The 25837-nt window shown below is 35.7% G+C and overlaps 5 protein-coding genes, 1 long non-coding RNA gene and 1 pseudogene across 11 annotated transcripts; all 7 read left to right on the forward strand.

Moving 5' to 3' along the window:
• Window positions 1-2057: 2057 nt before the first annotated feature.
• Window positions 2058-4009, forward strand: LOC106353725 (splicing factor U2af large subunit A). The gene is made up of 3 exons (XM_048778255.1): window positions 2058-2554; window positions 2802-2869; window positions 2943-4009. Exons 1-3 carry the CDS (start codon window positions 2236-2238, stop codon window positions 3078-3080), a joined length of 525 nt encoding a protein of 174 aa, XP_048634212.1. The 5' UTR covers window positions 2058-2235; the 3' UTR covers window positions 3081-4009.
• A 1108-nt stretch (window positions 4010-5117) lies between these two features.
• On the forward strand, window positions 5118-7205 carry LOC106442210 (probable polyol transporter 6). Its single transcript, XM_013883948.3, has 2 exons — window positions 5118-5549; window positions 5697-7205. Exons 1-2 carry the CDS (start codon window positions 5414-5416, stop codon window positions 7079-7081), a joined length of 1521 nt encoding a protein of 506 aa, XP_013739402.1. The 5' UTR covers window positions 5118-5413; the 3' UTR covers window positions 7082-7205.
• Window positions 7206-7246: 41 nt separating this feature from the next.
• On the forward strand, window positions 7247-8686 carry LOC106442304. The gene is made up of 3 exons (XM_013884031.3): window positions 7247-7634; window positions 7716-7937; window positions 8400-8686. The coding sequence occupies exons 1-3, from the start codon at window positions 7401-7403 to the stop codon at window positions 8460-8462; spliced, it is 519 nt and encodes a 172-aa protein (XP_013739485.1). The 5' UTR covers window positions 7247-7400; the 3' UTR covers window positions 8463-8686.
• Window positions 8687-9146: 460 nt separating this feature from the next.
• LOC106353737 lies at window positions 9147-10392 on the forward strand (annotated as a pseudogene).
• On the forward strand, window positions 10200-12727 carry LOC106442389 (acidic leucine-rich nuclear phosphoprotein 32-related protein-like). 2 transcript variants are annotated; one of them, XM_013884108.3, is made up of 2 exons: window positions 10200-12140; window positions 12216-12727. In XM_013884108.3, the coding sequence occupies exons 1-2, from the start codon at window positions 10473-10475 to the stop codon at window positions 12426-12428; spliced, it is 1881 nt and encodes a 626-aa protein (XP_013739562.2). In that variant the 5' UTR covers window positions 10200-10472; the 3' UTR covers window positions 12429-12727. The 2 variants fall into 2 exon arrangements, with proteins under 2 accessions (XP_013739562.2, XP_022575478.2); XM_022719757.2 differs by having other exon boundaries at window positions 12219-12727.
• Window positions 12728-14102: 1375 nt separating this feature from the next.
• On the forward strand, window positions 14103-15930 carry LOC106442644. Its single transcript, XR_001287892.3, has 2 exons — window positions 14103-14864; window positions 14948-15930. It is a non-coding gene; the product is annotated as an uncharacterized LOC106442644 (long non-coding RNA).
• A 2281-nt stretch (window positions 15931-18211) lies between these two features.
• LOC106442692 (phosphatidylinositol transfer protein 3-like) lies at window positions 18212-22443 on the forward strand. Of its 5 annotated transcripts, none has more exons than XM_048778268.1 (6): window positions 18212-18363; window positions 20920-21058; window positions 21124-21300; window positions 21376-21474; window positions 21561-21806; window positions 21896-22443. In XM_048778268.1, the coding sequence occupies exons 2-6, from the start codon at window positions 20966-20968 to the stop codon at window positions 22187-22189; spliced, it is 909 nt and encodes a 302-aa protein (XP_048634225.1). In that variant the 5' UTR covers window positions 18212-18363; window positions 20920-20965; the 3' UTR covers window positions 22190-22443. The 5 variants fall into 5 exon arrangements, with proteins under 5 accessions (XP_048634225.1, XP_048634230.1, XP_048634228.1 ...); XM_048778273.1 differs by having other exon boundaries at window positions 18250-18363; window positions 20920-21022; XM_048778271.1 differs by lacking the exon at window positions 18212-18363 and adding an exon at window positions 18386-18489.
• The last annotated feature ends 3394 nt before the right edge of the window (window positions 22444-25837 follow it).

A 25837-nucleotide genomic window follows, 5' to 3' on the forward strand; every position in this document is an offset into this window, starting at 1 on the left:
AAGCCGGATGAAACGTTTGTGTAAAGCTTCCAAAAATTTTGAATTTTTATATATAAATAGATCTCTAAATTTGTATTAAAACATTCGGGTTCTCAAATTATTGAAACTAGGTGATTCGTCCACACATGCGGATCTAAATATTTTATAATTACTTATTAATACATCTATTGCTAATTAAAATACTAGAATGATAAATTATTATTTATGTTTTCATTTTAAATAAATCTTAGAAATTACTTAATGTTATTTTTTTCAATTATTAATGATTTTGCTTGGTTAGTATTTAGTTATGTATTTTATATATTTTATTTTTTAACTTTTATTACAAGATATTTTCGGATAACAACACAATATATATAAGAATAATTTTTTATCTTATATATATTTTTTAGATTTTTGATAATTCGTACTATTATTATTCAATCATCTAATCAAAAGAATTTAAATTCATTTTTATTTTTTTGACTAATTTATATATTTTATTCATTAAAAGTATAAATATGATTAATCGCTTTAACTTTTAACGTGAGAGTTTAAATGTGAAAAATCACTTCGCAAATAATAGTATAGATCTTTTTAAAACTGTCTATAACAACTAAAATCTCATGACCGGTTATGTGTATATATACATACGTTTGAATTAACTCGTAGTCTTGTACGCTTATAGTTTGAGCTAATCTGCCAACTAAAGATCATGGAATTGTTCAACTTCCGATCTTCCATACAGAATCCAGTCACAGAAAAATAATGGTTAGAGAGTGACTTTCTCAATTCTCATGCATGATGCATGGTGGGTGCACCCACTACTCACAATAAGCTTGAGAGCATGTTTACGTTCGGCCCAAACCCTATAAAAATAATTGGGATCTGTCAAAATATTTTCCCTTTGCCTTTGGACCAAAAAATAAGGCTTTCACCCAAACACATAGTCAAATCAAGAAACTAGGTATGAAAATTATATACAGATTGGGCCAAAAAGAATACCGGACTAATCTAATTTTTTCCAACCTCTAAAATTATTGTCGTACCAGACGTGTATGTGCTCTTTACACTTTTTTAAAAATTGTAGTGTGTTTTCTTGAACTAATTCTTCAGCGTCCCACAGGCGTTTGGGGGACTCCCTATGATGCCAATCCAGGCTATGACACAGCGGGTTAGCTTTTGATTTTTCATAAGATTGCTATTTTGTTTCTCTGTTTCTAACCATTTCTCCTTGTTTTCCTTGTGTTTCTTCAGGCGACTAGGCATGCTCGCAGAGTATATGTTGGTGGCCTTTCCCCTCAAGCAAATGAACATGTTAATTACATCCACTCTCTTTTTTTCGCTATGTTCCAGCATTTGATACTGACATTGACTTACTCTCCCGCGTTGCAGTCAGTGGCTACTTTTTTTAGTCAAGTTATGGCTGCTGTTGGTGGAAACACTGCTGGTCCAGGTGATGCTGTTGTTAATGTTTACATAAAGCATGAGAAGAAGTTTGCTTTCGGGGAGATGCGTTTTGTTGAAGAGGCAAGTAACGCAATATCTTTGAATGAGATTATATTTGAGGTACGTTTTTTTAATATTTACCTTTCTACCAAGTATTTTTTTGAAGTTTTAGTATTTGAATTAGGTCTGCAGTTTGGTTTTTTTTTTGTTCGGATATTTTTTCAGTTAATTCGGTTTAGAAAAAACTGAACCGAAAATAAAATCGGTTCGGTTTTCGTTTATTTTTAATTTTATAAAAAATTTGGGATTTGGGTTAGAGTCTGTTATATTATTTTTAAAAATTGGATAATTTCGGATATTAGATCAATTGGTTATCTTTTATTATTTTGTTTTTTTTTTTAATTTGAAAATCGCAAACTAAACCGAGCAGAAAACCGAATAATTTTTCAAAATCATACCAAGCTAAACCGAACGCAAACCAAACCGAGAAGAACTAGTGACTATAACCCATCTCTTGCTGCATCACTCAGTCCAAGCCACCCCAGTCCTCATCTAAACTTAGCTGCTGTTGGTCTGACTCCAGGTGCTTCTGGTGGGCTCGAGGGCCCAGACCGTATTTTCGTCGGTGGGCTTCCTTACTACTTCACCGAGCTGCAAGTCAGGGAGCTGCTGGAGAGCTTTGGCGCCCTCAAGGGCTTTGATCTCGTGAAAGATAGAGAAACTGGCAACTCTAAAGGATACGCTTTCTGTGTCTACCAAGATGTCGCTGTTACAGACATCGCGTGCGCTGCCCTAAACGGGATCAAAATGGGAGATAAGACGCTTACCGTGAGACGTGCGAACCAAGGAACAATGCAGCCGAAGCCTGAGCAGGAGAGTATATTGTTGTATGCACAACAGCAGATTGCTTTTCAGGTAAAACTAGTTATAGTAATGTTAGTAATGTCTCTTTTACGGTTAAATCAATTGCGGAACTGTTGTCTTTTTCAGGTGAATATGTTGCAGCCGGGACCAGTGGCAACAACAGTTGTATGTTTGACTCAAGTTGTTAATGAGGATGAGCTTAGAGACGACGAGGAGTTTGAAGATATCATGGATGACATGAGGCAAGAAGGCGGCAAGTTTGGTAAGAGATGTCCTATATATTGATTTGGAGATATATAAATATTTTTTAAAAAAGCATATTGATTTGTCTCTCTGTTTTCTTTGGTTTGTATATGTCTGTTTTACAGCCTTTTGCTATAATGAATCAGCCCCTAACATACTCGGACTGGAGACTGCATAGACCACTATATCTTTCTTAGAAGAGAATAACAGTGTCTTGTTGTTTTCTATTGTGTTGGATTGTTTGTTGTTTAACTCTTTTAATGCAGGTGCATTCACCAACGTTTTGATACCTCGTCCCAGCCCCAGCGGTGAGCCAGTTGCAGGCCTTGGCAAGGTTTGTACTATAATCCTTCTCTCTTTCTGTGTATCTAGTTGGAATCCCATTGGAGATATATGTACATGTGCAGGTGTTCTTGAAGTATGGTGATACAGATGGTTCGTCAAGGGCAAGAAGCGGGATGAATGGTAGGAAGTTTGGAGGGAACGAAGTGATTGCTGTGTTCTACCCTGAAGACAAGTTTGATCTGGGAGACTACGGAGCCTGAACTCATCCCTTGTTTTCTTTGCTTTCTAAGACCTTAAGTTCTCTGTAAGTTTTTTTTTTACTTCAGTTAAAAGACCCTTTGCGTGTGATTTAAAGACCAAGAGATGATTTCAATGAAATTTTAGTTATAATTTTGTTACCGTTGTATATTGATTATAGTTTTATCAACATTATGGAAGAAGGATAGACAAAAGTCTATAATCGACATGATTAATTTAAATATTGGGATATATTTTCTTTTTATATTTTTCTTTTCAGTGACTGTTCCTTAATATTTTAATAAACTCCTTTTGTGGAACATTTTTGTTGAAAAGTATGATGGCTAATAACAATATAAACTTTTGACGAAAGAGTCCAATAATCCCACTCGCCCGGAAATAGAACAGTACAAAAAGTGATGATGATCTTAGGGAAAACATTATTTATTTTGATTTATCAAAAAGTGATCTTATTTTTAAACCAAAAGGTCAACACTTTTGGAGCTAACAATTTAAAACCACAAACATAAATAAAACATGACACTGAGCAAAATGGCTAATATCAAATAATTATATTTTACTCATTTGATTGTTTTCTTTATACAGAAAACCCCCAAAGTTACATTAAAAAGACATAACTTAGAGCTAAATTTCAAATATCAAGTAATTGTATTTAATTTATTTTCTTATGATTCAAAGGTTTGGTTTAAAAGTTGAAACGCATCCATAATCCATTGAGCTCTAGTCTCTAAGGTATTCGTTCACGATTCAATATTCCTAGTTTGTAGGAATTTTTTTTGCATCAATTAAATATGAAAGATTTGAATATAAATGTAAGTTATGTCTGGACTTTTTAGGTGAAGCTAGTGTAGATTGAATTTGTTTTTGATTTGGAGAGAAAAAATATTTACAGTGGCTATAAACAATAATACTTTCCTTGGTTCTGTACAAACGATTCAATAAGCAATCATTGGTTAATATAATTTTTTTTTTTTGTTCAAAACATTGGTTAATATAATTTTGTTGTTAAAAAAGGGTTAATATATTTTATTATCTTTATATAATATTTGATAACTCACTACCACACGAGGTTATGACATCGCGCATGATGTGTATTTTCAGTCCAAACAATGTAGATGCTTTCAAAGATTTTTTTGTTTGTTTTGTGCCATTTTGTATACTACAACTTTTCTTACATTTTTAATAATATGGTATTATTGTCAAGATCAAATAAATTTAATTATTCATGATATTTTCTCTTCTAAAATGCATGAATTATACGTCGGCCCATCCGACCTGAATACATGCTATTTTTATTCGCATGCACTGGAAAAACTATAAACACGGTCCAGCAGACCTAAATACAGAATGAATAAAAAAAACATGTCATTTTTTCTATGCTACATATATATGCAAATGAAATGTTACATATATGATTACTTTACCAAGAGTTTTGTAAAACACATGCACATGTGTGTGCCTATTTACTTGACTAACCAAAACATATATGGCTTTTCGCATGATTCAAAGTCTAATCAATCAAAACCCCTTTTAGAATTTCTTAAATCCAAATAGCCACCTAACTTTTCCATTAAAATAATCTAAAATTTCAAACTTTGAAAAACTTATTAAAATGGACCTATGACGTTTTACACTCTCCATAGCTGACCTTTGATTCTATGAATTCAGCCAAAACATGTGTTTGGTTACACAGTGACATAAGAATTTAAAAATATCCACGGCGATAAAAACAAAAAGCAAATATTAAAAAATAGTTCTTATCCAGAATCCAATATTAATAGTCTCGTGTCATCTACCCATATCTTTTCATATCAAGTTGCGGAAAAATCTTAGCTGGTCAAATTTCACGTTCGGTTGCCGCAAAAAGTCAACTTGGCTATAGATACGTAGAGTCTTATCCAAAATCATAAGTTAACTAGTATATGTCACTGATCAAGTTTTAGACACACACATAAAACTGTTAGTTATTAATTAGTAATTACGCACGTAGATACCGTCCGTAGTTGAAGTCGTTGATCGGGTCTTAAGTATTTGATCGTGCAAACCAAATTTCTAAAAATATATATAGAAGAAAAGAAGTTGTGGATGACCCTTGTCCACTGGATTCAAATAACTAAATCAAACATGTGGCTTTCACGAGTACAGTCTTCTATGTGTTGTCATATCTATTTTTTTTCTATATATAATCAACGTATCTTCTTTGGTAGTGTAGAGAGTTTAAGACCAAACTCATAACTAACTTTCAGACAAAAGCATACAATTGGGAGATACACTAGTTAGTTAAAATTTGTATATTCTTATATAGTTTTCTAAATACTTCTGGGTGAAACTAATCATGGCTGATCAAATATCCGGCGATAATCCAACCGAGAAGACGGCCGAGAAGCTGAGCGAGACGCCGACAGGAGTTAATAGATACGCACTTCAATGTGCTATTGTCGCCTCCATCGTCTCCATCATCTTTGGTTACGGTAAATATTTTATAAGAAATCTCAAAATTATAATTACGTTTGAATATAATCGAGATTTTAATTTTTAAAGCTATTAAAATTTAATATGTTGTTGTTTTATGGTTAAGAACTTATTGTTATATGTTTTTGTATTAATTTGTTGTATAGATACTGGTGTAATGAGTGGAGCGATGGTGTTTATAGAAGAAGAGTTGAAGACAAACGATGTTCAGATCGAAGTTCTCACCGGTATTCTCAACCTTTGTGCACTAGTCGGATCACTACTCGCCGGAAGAACGTCGGACGTGATTGGTCGGCGCTACACAATCGTCTTGGCCTCAGTACTCTTCATGTTGGGCTCAATACTAATGGGCTGGGGTCCGAGTTATCCTGTACTCCTCACCGGTCGATGCACAGCCGGACTAGGAGTTGGTTTTGCTCTAATGGTTGCTCCGGTTTATTCGGCCGAGATAGCAACCGCTTCACATAGAGGACTATTAGCTTCCCTACCTCACCTTTGCATCAGTATAGGAATTTTACTAGGCTATCTAGTGAATTACTTCTTCTCCAAGCTACCGTTGCATATAGGTTGGAGACTGATGCTCGGTATCGCCGCAATTCCGTCGCTAGTGCTAGCGTTCGGGATCTTGAAAATGCCGGAATCTCCGCGGTGGTTGATCCTACAAGGCCGCCTCGGAGAGGGCAAAAGGATACTAGACTTGGTGTCGAACTCGCCTGAAGAGGCGCAAGTACGATTTCAGGACATTAAGATAGCTGCCGGAATCGACCCAAAGTGCGAGGATGAAGTGGTGAAAATGGAGAACAAGAAGACTCACGGTGAAGGAGTTTGGAAAGAACTCATTTTAAGACCTACTCCTGCAGTAAGACGAGTTCTTTTAACCGCTCTAGGGATTCATTTTTTCCAGCACGCGACGGGAATCGAAGCTGTTTTGTTATACGGTCCGAAGATATTCAAGAGAGCAGGAATCACGGCTAAAGACAAGCTGTTCTTGGTCACAATCGGTGTCGGTATCATGAAAACAACATTTATTTTTACTGCGACTTTCTTGCTCGACAAGGTAGGTCGGAGGAAGCTTTTGTTGACCAGCGTTGGAGGAATGGTTTGCGCGCTGACTATGTTAGGATTTGGGCTTACGATGGCCCAAAACTCCGGCGGAAAGCTAGCTTGGGCTTTGGTGCTGAGCATAGTTTCGGCTTATAGTTTCGTAGCCGTTTTTTCTATTGGGCTTGGCCCAATAACTTGGGTCTACAGCTCTGAGGTGTTCCCGTTGAAGCTTAGAGCGCAAGGAGCGAGTCTCGGCGTTGCGGTGAACAGAGTAATGAACGCCACTGTGTCCATGTCGTTTCTATCTTTGACAAAGGCGATAACCACCGGTGGAGCTTTCTTTATGTTCGCCGGAGTAGCTGCGGTGGCGTGGAATTTCTTCTTCTTCCTAATGCCGGAGACTAAAGGAAAGTCGCTTGAAGAGATCGAAGCGCTTTTTCAAAGAGACGGTGATCATAAAGTACGAGGCGAGAACGGCACCGTTTAATTGTTTTTTTTTAAATTTTCGCTACCTTTTTAGTTATTTATTACGACGCCGTTTAGTATTATTTGTGTGTGGCTTTTATCAAATTATGAATCCGACGGTCACGATCTGCGTAGAGATTTTAGTATTTTATTACCAGTTTTAAATCAACGACTCGTACGTTGCCAGTTACTAGCAAACACTGGCCCAGTTAATAGTGAAAAAAGACAGTATGTACTTGTGCTCAGATCAAAATCGAGCCGACACTGAATGTACTGAAACTGAGCTCAGGTTCTGTTCTAATCCTCACCACTACGCAAAGTTTTAAACCATTGAGATCGAGATGAAGGAGGACGATGTCTTGCCGGCGGCGACGGCGAATCAGAAGAAGGATAGCTCCGATTCGGTCTTGTTCGGAAGAGGACGTTACAAGTTCTTTGCCTTTGCTGCTCTCATGCTTCTTGCTTTTTGGTCGATGTTCACCGGTACAGTCACTCTCCGGTTATCTACCGAAGATCTAAACCGGTTATCTGAAGATATCGGGATCCCAACAAACCATGAGAGCCTCGACGTTCTGGTTTAACTCTTTTACTTCTCCATCTTTGTTTAATTCTCTCTTGTCGAGATTTTGCGGCTGAGTTTGTGGTTTTTTTTGTAGGAAATGGAGGAGAGGGAGAAAGTGGTGAAGCATATGTGGGATGTGTACACTAACAGTCGTCGGATCAAGTTGCCTCAGTTTTGGCAACAGGCGTTTGTTGCTGCTTATGAGGAGCTTACCAGCGATGTTCCCGGGGTTAGAGATGCTGCTATTGGTGAAATCGCCAAGATGTCGGTGGCTCGGTCTATTTCTCTTGATCCAACTACTCCTTCCCGATCAATGGTGATGATTCTTGATTTAAACTAAGTTTAGTGCTTTTTTTTGTCTGGATTCTCTAGTAGTAGGTTAGTGTGACTTCAGAATCATTAATGGATGGTATAATTTGCCTCTAGTTGCAGTAGTCTTCATAGTTTCTATAAATGGGATGGAGTAAATAGTAATGTTCAAATAGAAATCTTGTTATTGTTGGTGATCTGATACATACCAGTGCCAAGTCTCCATATGTTTAACAATTAGGACTGGTGATTCTGGAGATTGGGTATGTTTCAGTAACATGGTAGCATGTGATTCAGTCTGCTTTCGGTTAAGTTCTTTTTGCAATTATTGCAAAACCCCACTTGTAGAATAAGTTGGTTGGTTGGTAAAGTATGGTTAGAGTTTCCATCATTCCAAGTTAACTTGTTGCATTTATTGAATGGGATAATTCATCTGAACTGTCGTTTTTTCTGTTGGGTTTATTCTCAGAGCGCAAGGGTATTGGGAAGAAGCTTGAAAAAGATTCTACACAAGCCAGCAGCAAGTAGCTGAATGCTGATGTATTGGTAACACACATTTACTACATATAAACCTAAGCTCATTCCTACTTGCTGAAGCCAAAAGAAGAACTATCAATTTGGTGAGATAAAAAATTCTTGTCTCGAAATCAATCACTCCTTTTGGATTCTACCAATTGGTAGCTAGTACTTTCATATATATATATACATGTATAACATGAGTCTTTATGATTTATACTTCATCTGAGATGTTCAATACTCGGGGACTCTGAATAAGTGCCCATACTGGCTGATTCTCATTTCTCACCCACTGCCAACGTTTTGCTACTGTAGTAGATTGCATCAAATCAAGATTTCACAATGAAACCAAACCTGATATCTGTTGTCCGAAAACACAATTGCAAATGCAATTTCTGTAACGCAAACATGAAAACTACAATAAATATTTTGCTAGAAAATCTGGAGCCGGACTAGTAGTCGTACTGTGTTCCAGGGTAGCCTTCGGTTAACATTATAAAAGACATTTCCGGTTAACCAAATAAATTTTACCCGGTTTTGTATTTTTTCTTTTTTTTACTCGTCGTATAAATAATTAGCTTTACTAACACACACGTAGCCGAAACACGCCGGAGAATTTGAAAAAAAAAAATGAAACGTCCGTACTGTTCATCGACGCAAGGACAGTGCGCCACCACGAGCTCCGGCAGATCGATAACTGAATGCTCCTCTTGCGGCCGCGTGGTGGAAGAACGCCAAACGCAAAACCACCACCTCTTCCACCTCCGCGCGCAAGACACTCCTCTCCCCCTCAATTGCAGCCAATGTACAGCAGAAGGAGATTGGGAAGTACATCAAGATCTTAGGAGAAGCTTTACAGCTAAACCAACCAAACAACAGCAACTCTATATCAGTTCACATGCCAAGGTTCTGCACTCTACTTCAGCTTAACAAGTCTGCTCAGGTGTCCCCACTAAACTTATACTTCTAAATGCTATTAACCTTTTCTGATCCTAATGTGTCTGTATTCTCCTAGGAGCTGGCAACACATATTGGAGAAGTGGTGATCAACAAATGCTTCTGCACGCGTAGAAACCCGATAAGCATCTCCGCGGCAGCTATCTATTTAGCATGCCAGCTTGAAGACAAACGAAAGACGCAAGCGGAGATTTGTAAAATAACCGGACTAACCGAGGTAACTCTACGCAAAGTCTACAAAGAACTCTTAAGAGAATTGGGACGATCTTCTCCCGTCTAACTACACACCAGCCGTCCCGCCGGAGAAAGCATTCCCCACAGGCCACAACCACTATCTCCACAACACGTTCGACAACCCCAAGAGCAGTGTCTCTTCAGTCTATAGTTTTTCAACCATAACTCAAAGCAGCTAGTCTTGTCTTTGCACGTAATGCATCTTGGTTACACGACAAATTCTTGATCGTTGTCTATGGTTTTTTTTAAATATATACAAATTTATGGTCTAATTGGTATGAGTGTGACAAATGCAAATATGTTCTCTGTTACGGTTTATACTTCGGTTAGCAATTGAATTTGGTTTTAACCTTATGACGGTGGGAAGGTATTTAAATTCATGCGCAAAGTATGACGTGTTACAGATAACGACGAGCGAGGGGGTACTTTCGTAATATCACGAACAAACACAAAGATCAACGATCTGCACCGTCCATTATCTCCACGTCACCAATCATCGTCGCACAAAATCACCGGCTCGGATTCGTTTTCGATTCACCTTCTCTCTTAAGATTTGTGTTTCTTCTCTTCCATCGTTCTTTCGACTTTCATAGCAACGAAAAAAAAAAAAAAAAAACTAGGGTTTTCTGGTGTATAGCTCGTTGAGCACAAGCTCTCGGTGGTTTTGATTGTTTTCACGAAACAGCCTTCTTTGATCTCCTCCGGTAAATCTTCGGATTCATCCTTGTTCTCGTTTCTGAAAATCGATCGGAGAATAATAAAAAAATAAACAGAGGTTTGTGCCTTGTTGAGGTTTATAATCTATACGATTAGGTTTTACACGGCGTCGTTTCGTATGGATGAGATCTGGGAGAAAGCCGTTGAAACGGCGTTAGGCAGCGAAACGGAGCCGGAGACTACTCGCGTCCTCACTCTCGACGGTGCAGTGAAGTGCGCCAAGGGCCTTTTACCGAGGCCCGAGATTCTCGAGAAGTATCCGAACCTCGAGCACTTATCTATAGCCGGCGTCGGCGTTTCGTCTCTCGATCGGTTCCCGCGGCTCGGGAAGTTGCAGAAGCTCGTGCTATCGGATAACAGAATCTCCGGTGGGCTTGAGTTTCTGGTTCGGGCGGGCTTGGGCTCGCTTCGTGACCTTGATTTATCGAATAATCGGATTGGGCTTTTTGAGGATCTGTTGCCGTTGGCTGAGCTGGAGCTTGTGTCGCTTGATCTTTATAAGTGCCCCGTGACGAAGATGAGGGACTATCGAGCTAGGGTGTTCGGGTTGGTTAAGAGTTTGAAGTATTTGGATAAGATGGATGCTGAGGAGAATGAGATTCCGGAGTCTGATGATGAGGAGGAGGATGATGATGATGAGGAGGAAGAGGAGGGGGATGATGGAGATGATGGTGAGGAGAGGAGAAATGTGATTAGCAATGGACGTAGTAGTGAAGTGGTTGTGGAGGTTGATGAAGAAGAGAGCGGAGCTGATGATGATGATGGAGATGTGATGAGGAACGGGCGCGGTGAAGGGGTTGATGAAGAAGAGAGCGGAGCTGATGATGACGACAGAGATGAGAGGCCTGAAGTGATGGGCAATGGGCACAGTGAAGGGGCTGATGAAGAAGAGAGCGGAGCTGATGATGAGGGAGAAGATGGTGAGGAGAGGCCAAATGTGATGAGAAATGGGCGTAATGAAGGGGTTGTGGAGGGTGATGAAGAAGAGAGCGGAGCTGATGACGACGACGGAGATGAGAGGCCTGAAGTGATGAGCAATGGGCATAGTGAAGGGGTTGATGAGGAAGAGAGCGGAGCCGATGATGATGATGATGGTGAGGAGAGGCCAAATGTGATGAGCAATGGGCGGAATGAAGAGGTTGTGGAGGGTGATGAAGAGGAGAGCGGAGCTGATGATGATGATGGAGATGATGGTGAGGAGAGGCCAGATGTGATGAGCAATAGGCACGGTGAAGGGGTTGTGGAGGGTGATGAAGAGGAGAGCGGGGCTGATGATGACGAAGGAGATGATCCAGAGATTGATGCTGATGGCGAAGTGACGGTTACGGGAAGACAGTCCAATGAGTTGCGAGATGAACATCTGAATATGGATGAAGAAGATGATGTTGATGATAGTGATGAGGATGATGGGGAAGATGAATATGAACAGGATGGCTTGATTGTTGATGATACGCATGATATTGAGGAAGAGGTGAGCGAGGAAGAGATGGAGCAAAGGGTGAGCGGTTTAGTTGCCAACGGAGCTCAAAATGTAGTTATGAATATTGACGAAGAAGAAAATGACGAGAGTGGTGAGGAAGATGAATATGAACCGGATGGTTTGCTTGTTGATGATACACATGAAATAGAGGAGGAAGATGTCGTGGAAGAGATGGATCTTGGTGTGCAACATGGGAATGAGTTGCTGAGGAACATCTTGGTTGGAGAGATTGAACATGAGCAGGAAGAGGATGATGACGACGAGAGCTGGGAAGAAGAAGAAGAAGAAGAAGAAGAGGAGGAGGAGGTGAGATTTGTTTCCTTCCTGTGTGTTTATTATGATGACTGTATTTTTGTGTGACTAACATATGAGTTTTGACAGGAGCATGGAACAGGAGGCCGAGCTCAGTCTATGGCAGAAGCAGTCCAAGTAGACGAGGAAGATTCAGACGATGAAGTTCAGGCTGTGTATTCAATTGCATCATCGAACCTAAAGAGGAAGAGAGATGAAGATGACGATGGAGATTCTGTTTCCAACAGTGATGATGATGATAATGCAAGCGATGATGTTTCAAGTGATGATGAAGATGAGTAGGAGTTTGTGTTGAAGCAAAAGACGTTGGGATTTTAAATGGCAGTTAGGAAGTCTGGTCTTTTTGCCGCCTCCAAACACTCTTCAACTTAACTTTAAAGGCCAATTTGGCGGAATATGTATGGTTTTTTAAATTTTTATAAACTTAAGGCAAAAAGATGTTCGGTTACATAACGTGGGATTGGGGTATTGTAAAGCTTTACTATGCAAGCACGTGGGGGGAGATGTGATGCTCTTTAGTTTAGTGTAATCGGACGGTCCGTGTCTAACAGATCATTCTCATAAAAGTGTGCATGGATATACGTGTGGGCATCAGGTCATCACATAAACATATATATATATCTGAAACAACAGAAAGAACAGTTAGCTTGATCAACAGAATCTGCTTACGGTTACCTCTTCTCCTATATTCCTAAGCTATCTTTCCTTAAATTTGGTCGGACTAACAATCAATCAAATTACATTGAACATGGAGTCCGACATAAACATCACTGATGCTTTGAAAACGTATTAGTCTTGTGTCAGTTCCAGTTAAGGACTAGTGTGTAAATAAATCGAAGATTGAGTGATTTAACTGGAGCTGGTTTGATTGAAAGCGTCTGGTCTCTTCTTCATCTTTTTGTTATCAATCATGAGGAAGAACACTGAACATCTAACCTTTTTTGTTCAAAAAAGGAAGAGTGAAGAGGAGGATACCATCAATCCGTGTTGCTTGGATTTCCGAGCAGCTTCCGCGATTTGATCATGGGCATTGTACTAGCCCATTTATCATCGTGGGCCGTTATCCAAAGTCGGCAAATAAAACACTGAAGAAGGTTTATCTAGAAGTTGTGAGTGCCAAATATTTCTCCTAAAAGAATGATTATGTACTTTTGACTTATTTTTGGTTAGGAAAAATTAGAAAAAAGAAATAAATTTGTTTGTTCAAAAATATGGAAGAGCCGTGAAGTACTTTAAGGTTCCAATGGATAATGGAAAAATGAACAAAATAATAAACAAATATTCATTTAAGAAATTGAATAATAAAAATTATGCATTTTTATTCATTGGAGAATAAAATTTTTCTCATAAATTCATTTTTCGATAAGAATTTAAAGGAGTAGAGTGAAATCCACATGCTTATAATTTGACTAAAAATATTTAATTGATGTGAGAAACAAAAAAATCACCATAGTTATTTTTCTAAAACATGATCACAAAACTTTTATACGATCAGGCGATCAGCTATCTAGCAAATGGAATTTCAAGTTTCACTCGTAACCAAATTGTTATTACCATGTTAATGATATTTATATTTTTAGCAAAAAAAAGTCACCAATTGGAGCCTTAACCAGTGTATATATCACACAAATATTTTGAAAATTTTATTAAGTTTTAAAAACCAAAAGATTTCATCAATAAAGAAGAGGCAAACCAGCCACATAGACCACAACAAAATCACATGCTGCTACACAGAGTTAAGGATGTTATGGTTTGGTTAATGGAATTGATATCTCAAAGTTTCTTTCAGAATCTCTCTATCCAGAAACGGTTCTGCAGTTTTGTCATTCTCTTCCCCATTTTTTAGTTTCTTAAATAATTTATATCATAAGAACCCCACTGATAGACTGCCACTAATGGTGGTGGCCTAATACTTCCAGTGACCGTGATTCAACCATACTAGGCTCACTATGATTTTTGAAATAGTCAGGAGAGTATTAGGCGAATTGATTATGGGCTTTATGTTAGCCCAGTTATGTTCATGACATTATGTTAGCCCAGCAACCTTCATGGGCTGTTATCAAAAGTCAGCAAATAAAGTAGACGATTTATCTAGAAGGTGTGAGACAAATATTATAGAAAAATAATTCGTTTCTGACTTTCTTGGTCAGGCAAAATTATAAAAAAAAAATTAAAAATACTAAAAAAATATGGAAAAGCCGTGATGTAAATCGCCTGGAAAAATCAGTTTTTTTCCCCCAATAAAGTAAAGGGAACCACCCTAAAGTAAACGTGATTAAGGAGGTCTGACAATGAAATCCAACAACCCATATTAGCTGTCCATTTTCCTTTAATTAACTTTTTTTTTATCTTTATCTTATGTGTAAAACAACCGCCTCTCATTAAAAACGCCCCTAAACACGTAACACACATAGACCGTTGATCATATATCTAAAAATATGATCTCGTTCGTCCATTATTCCTAACACTGTGTATAAAACTAACGCATTGATCTCTTCAAGATTACATACCCGCGTTTCTTATGATTCATTCAACTTCTTCGTCATCGGTTTCGCCAGATTCTCTATGGTACGTCGATGTCTCTCCGATGCAGATCGTCGCAAATTCAGCTCTCGATCTGCAGATCGGGGCCGTATCCGTATGGATCCGGTTTAAATCGCGGCGAGAAGACGGATCGTAGCGGCTGAGATATCCGTAGATCGGGTTATTATGCATATGGTAGCTGGATCTGATAATTGATTCGTTTAATTCGATTGAATCCCTTTGTAATATTGTTTGTTTGTTAATTTCTTGATTCCCAGATCTGATCTCGGCCGCGAGGTTCGTCGGATCTGTGAGTTTCGTGTGCGGTTTGATGAGGTGATGATGAATCCGAGGGGAATGATCGAAGAGGAAGAGGATGGGAGATCTGTGAATTGAAATGAGTTGAGTATGATGGGATGTATGAGATGTTTGTTAGGGACGATAGAGCCTATGAGGCTTGAGTTTCTGAATTAGCATCTTTGTCATCCGACCTTTGTCATGACAGGTGCGCTTGCATGGCAGGTCACCCACAAAAATCCTTAATAATAAAAAAAAGTTTCGTGTTGGCTGAGGGGAGTTCGCACGGGGGACTTTTTAATTGCCCGGGTTCTCCCCTCACCTTTTGTGTCTTGCTCTCGCTTTGACTATCTCAAATCACACAAAATATCTCAACCCTCCTGACATACTTTGAATTCGGATCATTACTATCGGATCCGGAGTCAAGCACGGGTCAACAGTACTCTACGGAGACCAAAAGGTACTTTCAATTATGCATTCACATTATTATATAATTACCTCAAGTTTTCATTGCTCATGGTTAAATTATCAGCACTACTCATAATCAATCTCCAAAAGTACTATATCGGCCAAGTATTGGTGTTAATAGTTTGAACGACTTATCAATATCGTCTACAACTAGGTCTTACAGTTTACTGTCTTCAGATTTATATGTTATTTAGCATGGATTTTGAGAATTTGTATCCACTTTTAACTAAGTAGTCATTACGTTGTACTTTGTTGTAAGCATATTGTTCTCTAACATTCCTAAAGTTGCAAATGGCTTTGAAGACTTTTGAAGGAGAAGTTTGTTTTCGATGAGGTTTCTTGAACAAGTGTCTGATGTTTTGTATGTTGTCCACGGCTCTTGTATCTTTACTGAGAGTTGTAGTTACAATATTTGCCTCAAACTTTGCATGTTACAATCGGATGTTCTGTAATTATTGATTGCAGTTTCTATTTATACATTGAACCTTTTTTTTTATCTTAGTTCCATCATATGGGGTTTAATGTGATTATTTAATAATTCAGAAATGAAAAGTGTTAAATGTTAAATCTTAATCCATATCTAATTTGAAAATGGGCTTTTCTTTATTGTGCATAGGGCTGTTTTGCGATTGGGTTTGCTTCCATGTGGAGAATGTTTGAAAGTCCATGTGCCTTCATCACGCGGGAAAGGTTTGTATTAGTAGATCTGTAAGCTCAAAATGGTAGAGCTCTCGTTATGAGAGGTTGGTGGTTCGAATCCACCCAGATCTGTCTTCCTCACCTGTTTTAGATTTAATTATTTTGAATTTCAATTGTTATGATCTCCTTTTTGCATTGGCAATTGGCGCTAGTGGAGTAGGAATTGGTAATTGCTTAATTAATTATGTAACTTGGAAAATTAGGCAACTAAAGCAAAGGCTTTCATCCACTTAGGGTGACAAAAAGAAAGTTATCTTTGTGACCGTCTTGAAAAGTCTTTATAGTGTAGTGTTTACATGTATTCTTTTCTTTTGGGTCTAGAAGAAACTCTCAAATTTATCAGGTTATATAATGTATGCGTTTGGATTTGGACTGAAATAATGAAAAGAACGTGGGAGAAATATAACGTGCATAGAAATATAAAGTTCATGGATGTAAATTCATAGATTATATACTTCACAGTTCAAGAATAGAGGTGGATTTAAATTGTTTACTACGAAAGCAGTAAGTAAATCGTTTTCTTCCTTAAAAGCTAACTAGTATTCCTAACCCCTATTTATTCGATCGCAACTATCATTACCATTGAATTAATAATCCTCTCATTTTCGTCATCGTAAGTTTTCTAATAGTGTGATCAGTTACTCAATTAAACCAATATCTATTAAAACGTAGAGATCAGCTGTATCCACGCCTAGTAAACCCATATATAATTTGGACTGTCGTAGCTTGAGTTTATTTTCTCGTTGATGCTGTTACTACAGTTTCCTTACCTCTGGTTGTGTTTGGAGGTGGTGTTGGGATAACAATGTTACACATTAATTGGCTTATGGGGTAACAATGAATGCTAAAGTTTCGGTATGGCAACGACAAGAACTGATGGGGTATCTGCCCAACCAAAACCTTCAACTTCATTAATTGAAGAGCTGTTTTTTCGATTATAAAGAATGATGATCGAGCTGTGATGACCAAACTCCATTAATGTATAACTTCTCTCTCCGATAATTTTGCTCTTATGTGGGCGAAGCTAGTAAGGAGAGAGAGTGTGCATATGCACCCATAATATTTTCAAAAAATAGTGTGTTACTGAGCCTAATTTCATACATACACATATTGTTACTGGTAATTTTACACTGTGTGCACCCAGTGAAAAAATCAGTTTGGATTTGTGACTTAGGGTGTTTGTCACTGTGTCTTTATTTTGAACCTTTTTACATCTCGTGTTTGCTTCTATTGTTTTCAAGTCCATCTTGAGTAAGAGAGTTCCGTGGGCTTCAAGACAACTGTGCCTGTCAATATGTCTTGGTCGCTTCGAAATGAATTTTATGCTTTTCTAGAGGACTAGACTAATATTGTGGGGGTTCTGATTTGCTAGAGAATTTATCGTTTGTGTTGAGCAGATTCAAAGTTTGATTATTAACAAAAACTGGTGACACATTCTCTATAGAAATATCATATATATATAGAAAAACACGCTTAGGGTTAGATCTAAACTAACTACACACAAGTACTTACAGCGAGTCATGTGTTATTACAGTTATGGAGTAGTCTTCGCGGGACTCATCTCAGTTTAAAAGGCATCGTATTATTCAGAAATGTAGTTGGGAATGTTGTATGTCTTTTCTTCTGTGATGGTCTCAGCCAAAACTACTCCAAAACTGTAGACATCGAAGTATAGCGAGTCCAAACAATATAATAATGTTCTGTACTAGTGTTGTTAAGTTTTCTGAGTCTACGCCAACCACTTCTGACAGAGAATGTCACCCAAGGTAAAACTTTGTAAATTTATTACTGAACCATTTTTGTTAAAACGTGAAATAAGGTTAGGATTATGCAAATGTATCATCACCAAATCTGTATTACTGCACTTTTTTCATATCTTGTCTTCTTATAATTAACAATCTTTCCACATCTAATTTATTTCAGTTAAATAAACTAACAAACGCCAAATTTGATAATTAATTATATAAAAATAAATAAAATACTAGTACTTAGTATTTACTATTGACCAACCAATGGGCCTTTCACATAAACATATATGGCCCAGTGTTTGAATACAAATTTATTAATTTTACTTACCACATGAGTTAGTTAATGTCTGCAAAATCATCTTTCCCACGTTTCTAGCCTTTTTAGCCCTTTAAAAGTGGGAATGATACTCGCGTGACAACCAAAACTGATCCTTCTCTCTTTCTCTCTAAGATCACTCATACAAAGAGATCCATATTATCAGGTTAGATTCTCTTTACATTTACCACTGAACAAACTTATATTTTCATTTCGTTTGTCTAAAAATCAAGTTTCTTGATCGTACGTACGTGTTTTCAAGCTTCTGCGGTTTTAAAGACTCTCTCGACAAGTAAACTTCATAAATTTAATTTATTTATTTATTATATATAAATTAACTTTTTAGTTGATATTTACTGAATTTTGCAAATATATGTTTAGATTCACGGCCGTTTATTAGAATTTTGAAATGAAAAAGTACTTTAATGGTGGAGTTATTATTATAACAGATTTAGCTCTAATGTCAATGTTAACTAACTATTCATGAAATTTGTAATAGATGCTTTGAATTATATACGTTTCTAGAAGGACTTTGTAATAGATGCTTTGAATTATATACGTTTCTAGAAGGACTTTATTTTTTTTCTAGAGAATTTTCATATACAGTATGTTTGAAGAAGATTCAAACTTAGAATATTGACAAACGGTTCACCTCTTTGTAAAATCTCCATGTTGTAAAGCTTAGACTTATGTTCCATTAATCATCTATTAATAGTCGATCAAATTTACTACAGCTGATTCTTTAATCTAAAATAACTCCTATCGGATTAAAACTGCTTATTCTTGTTAGCAGTGCCGGTCTGGATTGATGTGGTGCCCAAAGCGGAACAAGAAAAATATTGCCCCATAGTTATAATTTTTTTGTTTACTAAGTATTTTAAAAAGCAAAAAATAAATCTACAAATTTATCACTATAAATTAAATTACGTTCATAATCCTACAACAATAAATATTAAAAGAAGATATAAATTAGATAATAGAATAATATATACATATCTTAACAAAAACAAACAATTAGACAACAATTATAGCAGCATCAATTCTAGTTGGTAAAATTCTATTAAGCTTTTATAGTCTCTTAGCAATGCTAAAAAAAAAAATTCAAAAAAATTTCAAAAAGAAAAAAATAGAGGAGAATGGAAATGAAACTCATATGCAATTAGAAAAGGAGAATGAAAAAGATACATGTAGTAAAAATTGACAGAAAATAATGAAAAAATAATGCGGAGAAGTGAGGAGATAAGTGCCAATTGCTAAGGTAAAGAAAATAATTACTTTTATTTAGTTTCCTTATTTATTTTTATAACATATCCCCTATATATTAAATTTGAGAAGCATTGTAACATTTTTTGTAGCCACGTGTCATCACTAGAATGAGTCTTAGAATCCTTAGAGAAATAGGTTGGTCCATCTAAATATATAATAAGCTTTTAATTAAATCACAATAAATACATTATTAATGTGCTTCATTATTTCCTTAAATAAGATTACGAAATTGCCTAATGTGGCTAAAGTATATATGACAATTAATGATTTTGAATAATAAATATTTGATAAAAATAAGTGTGTATTATAATTATATTTGTTTAATTTTAAGCTATTAAAATAAATTAAACAATCATAGTAACCATATAATAAAAATTTTAAAAAATTATTTACATATTATATTTTGAATTTTTAAAAACAAGTATAAATTACTAAAACTGTTAAAAGTTTTACATTCAAATTTTGTGATCTATGATTTAAAACTTTTGTTATGGCATGATACAAATAATTAAAAAATAATATAAATTGAAAGTCTCATTTAATAAGTATCAAAAATAAAAGATATATAAATATATGTATCATTTTAAATTAAATTATATGCCATATAAAAATACATAAATATCTTAATTTTGAAATTACTTTGAACATTTTTTTGATAAAAATTTTGAAAAAATATTGACAGCTTAATTTCTTAAAATATTATAAATTACTTAAACCATTAATCCCACAGTAAAAATTTTGTTATCACTAATTTAGACTTTTTGCTATAACATATACAAATGATAAAAAAATAAATATGAGCAAAAAACATCATCTAATAAATATTAATATTAAAATACACCATATATATGTTACTAGCATTTAAATTTAATTATATATCATATCAAATAGAAAAAATATTTTTTCGATTTATAAAATTTATTTATATGTTCGCACCAATTTAATTATATAAGTAGTAGATAATGACTTTTTAATTATTCAATATATATTTATTATTTCATAATATGTTATAAACATATAATATATAAAATAATTTATATATATAATGTTCATCCTGCGCAAGGCGCGGGTCTTAACCTAGTATAAGTTAATGTCGTTTACTATAGTTCCTATTATTTATAAGGAATTAAAGTTATTAGAAAAAGTAATCAAAATCTTTACTGATCGAGTCTTCTTTTTATTTATTGCTATTAACGAAAGGGAAAAAATGAAGTGAGTATGGTTAAATTCAGGTTCGAACCTGTCTTTACAGGTTAAAAGAAACAGTTGATAAACCACTGCACTAAAGGAAAATTTTGAACATGGTGCCCCAAATACATATATATATTTTGGTGACTAAAGCTATTGCTTTATGGGCTTTAGCCCAGGGCCGGACCTGCTTGTTAGAGAAATCAGATTTTTTTTAAAACTATATTAACAAGTATTTTATAAGATGTTATCTTCTTACCGTTTGTAGGGTTTGAAGCTGTCAACTTATAGCTAAAGGATTGTTAATATCCAACATGTTTAAGAGAAAGAATGCTCAACAACTTGATGAAGATTCTGAGCAAGATAACAAGCTACACGAAGCTTTTCTCTCTTTCTTTTTTCACTATGTGGGGAGCATTAATATAAAATACCAAAGTATTAATTACTAAATAAAACCTCTACAAACATTCAGGTTAGCAAATTGAGATCTGCGTTAGGACCGCTCTCGGGACATAGTTTAGTTTTCTGCTCTGATGCTTCCTTGAGGAGATATTTGGATGCTCGTAATTGGAATGTCGAAAAAGCCAAGAAAATGATTGAGGAGACTCTTAAGTGGAGATCAACATACAAACCTCACGAGATCCGTTGGGTAAATTTAACTTACTTACCGGATTATTTTGTATCTTTTTCCGCTTTGAATCATCTCTTTCCTTCTTCTCTCCAGCATCAAGTAGCACATGAAGGTGAGACCGGTAAAGTTTCAAGAGCTAGTTTTCATGATCGACAAGGTAGAGTAGTGCTTATAATGAGACCTACAATGCAGGTACGTAAGCGTTTTTCACATAATATTTCTCTAATTTTAAAAATATTTTCTAAGTTTTAAAAACTCAATTAATATTTATAAAACAGAACTCAACATCAGCAGAAGGTAATATCAGGCATTTGGTTTATCTTCTTGAAAATGCAATCCTCAATCTTCCAAGGGGACAAGAACAAATGTCTTGGCTCATCGATTTCACTGGTTGGTCTATGGCCGCTAATGTCCCTATGAAAACGACACGGGACATTGTCTACATTCTCCAGAATCATTACCCTGAGAGACTCGGTATGGCCTTTCTCTACAATCCACCAAGACTATTCCAAGCAGGCTACAAGGTAACATAGTCATTAAACAAACTCATTATCAAAATGTCACTTTTTTTTTTTTAAAGAGCCATTCATTTTACCTACTCTTCTCCATGTAGGCTATTAAGTACTTCTTGGACCCACGCACAGCTCAAAAGGTCAAATTTGTGTACCCAAAAGACAAAACAAGTGATGAACTGATGAAATCACATTTTGATGTTGAGAATCTCCCCAAGGAGTTTGGAGGCAAAGCAACACTAGCGTATAATCACGAGGAGTTTTCAAGACAAATGTATGAAGACGATGTCAAAACCGCAAAGTACTGGGGATTAGAGGATACTGAACCAAACGGCTTCCATGCAGCTGATGTTGTTTCTGAGCCGGCCACTTCTCTTGCATCAGCAGCTAGCTGAGAGTTGAATACATATGTATGTATAACGCAGAAAGAAGAAGACACAAGATAAGAAAAATAAAGGTTTAATTATTCTCATTATAGCTAATAAGGTTCCTCCAAAGTCCTTGCTCTTTTGAAAATTAAGTAGTGAGCCAAATAGCAGAAATTTCTTGTCATAAAAGTTTATGTATGTGTTAGTCTAGAGAATGTTACCTTGTGTAATTGTTCGAAAGACACTTGGTATAAAAATGTACCTCTGTCTTGTTCTCAACATTCTGGACAGTCCTGAAAGCCTTTTTGCTAGAGCTGATGGATAAGCCAAGTGGTTCTCTATGTCAAGAACTGACAAGCCTTGTTTCAAAACCTTAAATTAGTGAAAGCAATCAACAATGGAAAATCTCTTGCTGGCCTTTATGGCATTCTCTCTGATATCAGTTCTCTTGCTTTTTCTTTTGATTCTATCACTTTCAACTGGATCTCCTGTGAGAGAAATACAGTTGCAGACTGTTTAGCAAAACAGGTCAAGGATGTTGAACTCGCCATTATGGCTTCACCTAATGGCCTCACCTAATTTCGGTTAAGGTTTTTAATGGAAGTGTGTTTCAAAAAAAAAAAAAAAATACAGTGGTCCATTTACAACTAATGAAGTAGTTTAAAGCGGATTTCTAATTTCAAATATTATTTTAAAATCACAAATAAAATTTGTTAAGCTTTAGACTGAAAGCATATAGTTATACTCATTTCAAAATTTAAAAATATTTTATTGTTTTATTAGATGCTTTTTTGTTGGTTACTAAAAAATCATGCGAGGTAATTCATGTTCTTAAAGTAAAAATAGATTTAGCTAATATAAAATATTTTATTTTAAATGATTATTAGTAAGTGAAAAGACATATATGGTCGAGTAATCTAAAGGGACAATCGGTAAAACGACACAACACAGACATTATATTCAAAGAAAAAAGACATTCCAGTTGGATCTTGTTGCCTTTGATGTATAAAATATTTTTTTCTCTTTCATTCTTCTTTCATCTTTGGATACGGTACGGCCTAAAGAAAAGCTCACGTTAGCTTTGCTAAATCTGTAACCAAACCACGTTATATCATACCTTGTATTTGGTTATTAATTACTTTTTGCTTGTATGCACAACCTTGGCACATGATTTTATATATAGGAAGCAACGTGCTTTACTAAATCACTTACTTATAAAATAAATTCAAATGGAGGTTATAGATTAGAAGTCACGTGAGTTGAGAGACATGGTCGAACACTTAGTGTCTTGGGGTAATCGTTAGGTTTTGTGTGTCACGAAGCAAAGGGTTAAGTTATGTGTATTTGAGAAAGAAGCATCTTTGGGAAAGCGGTGTGGTGTCTTAATTGAACAAAATAACACCAATCTCAAGACCGATCTGATTCCCTTTGTTCGATCTCTCTAGGCCCTACTCCTGATGTTTCATCTTAATATTCATAGTGTCATAGTCACACATATTTTTGTCTGTTCATGTTTGGCGGTACACGCCCTCAAAAAAGATTATTGTATTTATCGTGATGTGAAACTCAATTGATTGTTTTCGTTAAACTATAAACTCACTGAATGGTCAATAACAAATACTATAAGTTGATGACACCGCATTTATGTTCAAAGTTTCACATCGTAATAAGTTGTAGAATAAAGATAATATACTACGGATATATTTATTGAGTACCTTTCTTTCCGATTAAAAAAAAATGAAAATCTGTATAACTTAATATGTTATGTTGAACCAAAATCGACATACCATTAGAAATTGGTTTCGCGAAGTACCCGAGATCCGGCTACAAACGTATTATGGGGAATGTGTTAATAATCATAACTATGATCACCACAAATAAGATGTTTTTAACTTATAAAATACGATAAAATAAAATGTCAATTTAAAACTAAAAAATGGCAGTTCAAAATCTTACTTGAGAATCTGATTTTGTTTATCGGTAATGAGTCTACTTACCCTTTTGATTTAATCTGTTTTCCACTTAGATCAAACTCAGCCGTTTTGCGTTTTGTAGAGCTATATATTCTCTATATTACTTTTTACTTTGTGCAAAACAAAAAAAAAACAACAAGATGGATCTGTTAGTAACGTAATTACTTCGTGATTTGATCCAACTAAAAAAAAGATAAGCAATGAAGAATATAAGATCTTTTATAGAGCTACATAGTGTAATCATTTGAAGGGTTCATTCTCTTTGTAACCTTTTATTTTATAATTTTATATTTGAGTTGGAGGTTGCTTCTTTGACTAACCAATAGATCTATCTCTCGCCAAGCTAAAGAAAGAACACAATGTTTGACAAAAAAAAAATCATTGTAAAGTATCTCACTTGGGTCACCTTTACCTTTATCCCTTTAATATGTCACTTCTAACTCGAGCATTGGCTAGTTTTATTCGTTAGCTCCTTAAAAGCACCGACCTTGGCGATTAAGATTTCTCATGCATTTGCCACAATCGTGACAACGTTAATGTTTAAATGCATACAAAGTTCGCAACGACTGAAGTACGCGTGAGTATTTAGTTTAACATTCATTGGTTGTAATTGTAAATACTATCTTTTGAGTGAAATTTCAACACTCTTCTTTTCTGTTAAAAAGGTTAATAAAATTAAATACTATCTCGACAGTGTTTCTATAGAGTGGTAAAAGACCAGCTGATTCATTTTCTGAATTTCACTTTTGTTTTGAAATTCATGACATTTCATCTAAGATTACATTAGAAATTAGTGTTACATGCATATAGAGAAGATGTCGCTATATTTTTGAATGTGGAATTTAAAAGACCTTTTCTGAACGACATAAATTAGAATGAACATGTCCCTTCGGGGACATCCGATAAAAATTAAAATTAGAATGAACGAGTCATATTATATCACATATTAGAATGCGTGATACTTGAACATAATTTAGTGCGGTGAACGTTATCATCACAAGGACATAAAAGTCTCATGCAAAAACTGAGAGTATAACACGTCGACGCGGTGAAGCAAGCGACGACGTGTGGAAGAAGGGGACTGAGAGATTCGGGTTTGGAGATGATCGTGATCGGAGAAGAGACCAGATCCTTTGAAGACCGTGACATCCCAAGTCACGTGGTCCTCTTTTTTCTACATTCTCTATCTCTCTCCCTCCACTTTGTCTGCAGATTGAACTTGTCATTATTATTACTTACTTTTTAATTGTTAACAATCTCTTTTTATTAATTAATTATAACAAATGACGTTTCCTCCTCCAGAGTGCAATCTTAGTTAGTTGGGCCTTGTTAGGTTTTGTAATTTTATTTGTAGCCCATCTCTTTGGACCTAGTCTTAAGTGTTTAATCTTTTTTGGCTTTTTGTATCATATGAACTTGTTATAATAATAATACCAGATAATAAAAAAAAAAAGAGTGAAATATATCTAAACAACACTGAAAATATTGTGATCTACTTGCTGACTTAATAATAGCATATTTATATACATTCTAAAAAAAATCAGTGTTAGAGTGGGAAAACAATATCGTGAATGAAACAAAATGAATACGGAACGGTGAAAAGATATCATCATAATTGTTTTCGCTACGTTCAATGATGTACAGTTTTATACATTAAGTTATTTTTTGTATACATTCTAACAAATCACGTAGGAATGCAATA

Source organism: Brassica napus, chromosome A1 (assembly GCF_020379485.1).
Source record: "Brassica napus cultivar Da-Ae chromosome A1, Da-Ae, whole genome shotgun sequence".
Taxonomy (NCBI): domain Eukaryota; kingdom Viridiplantae; phylum Streptophyta; class Magnoliopsida; order Brassicales; family Brassicaceae; genus Brassica; species Brassica napus.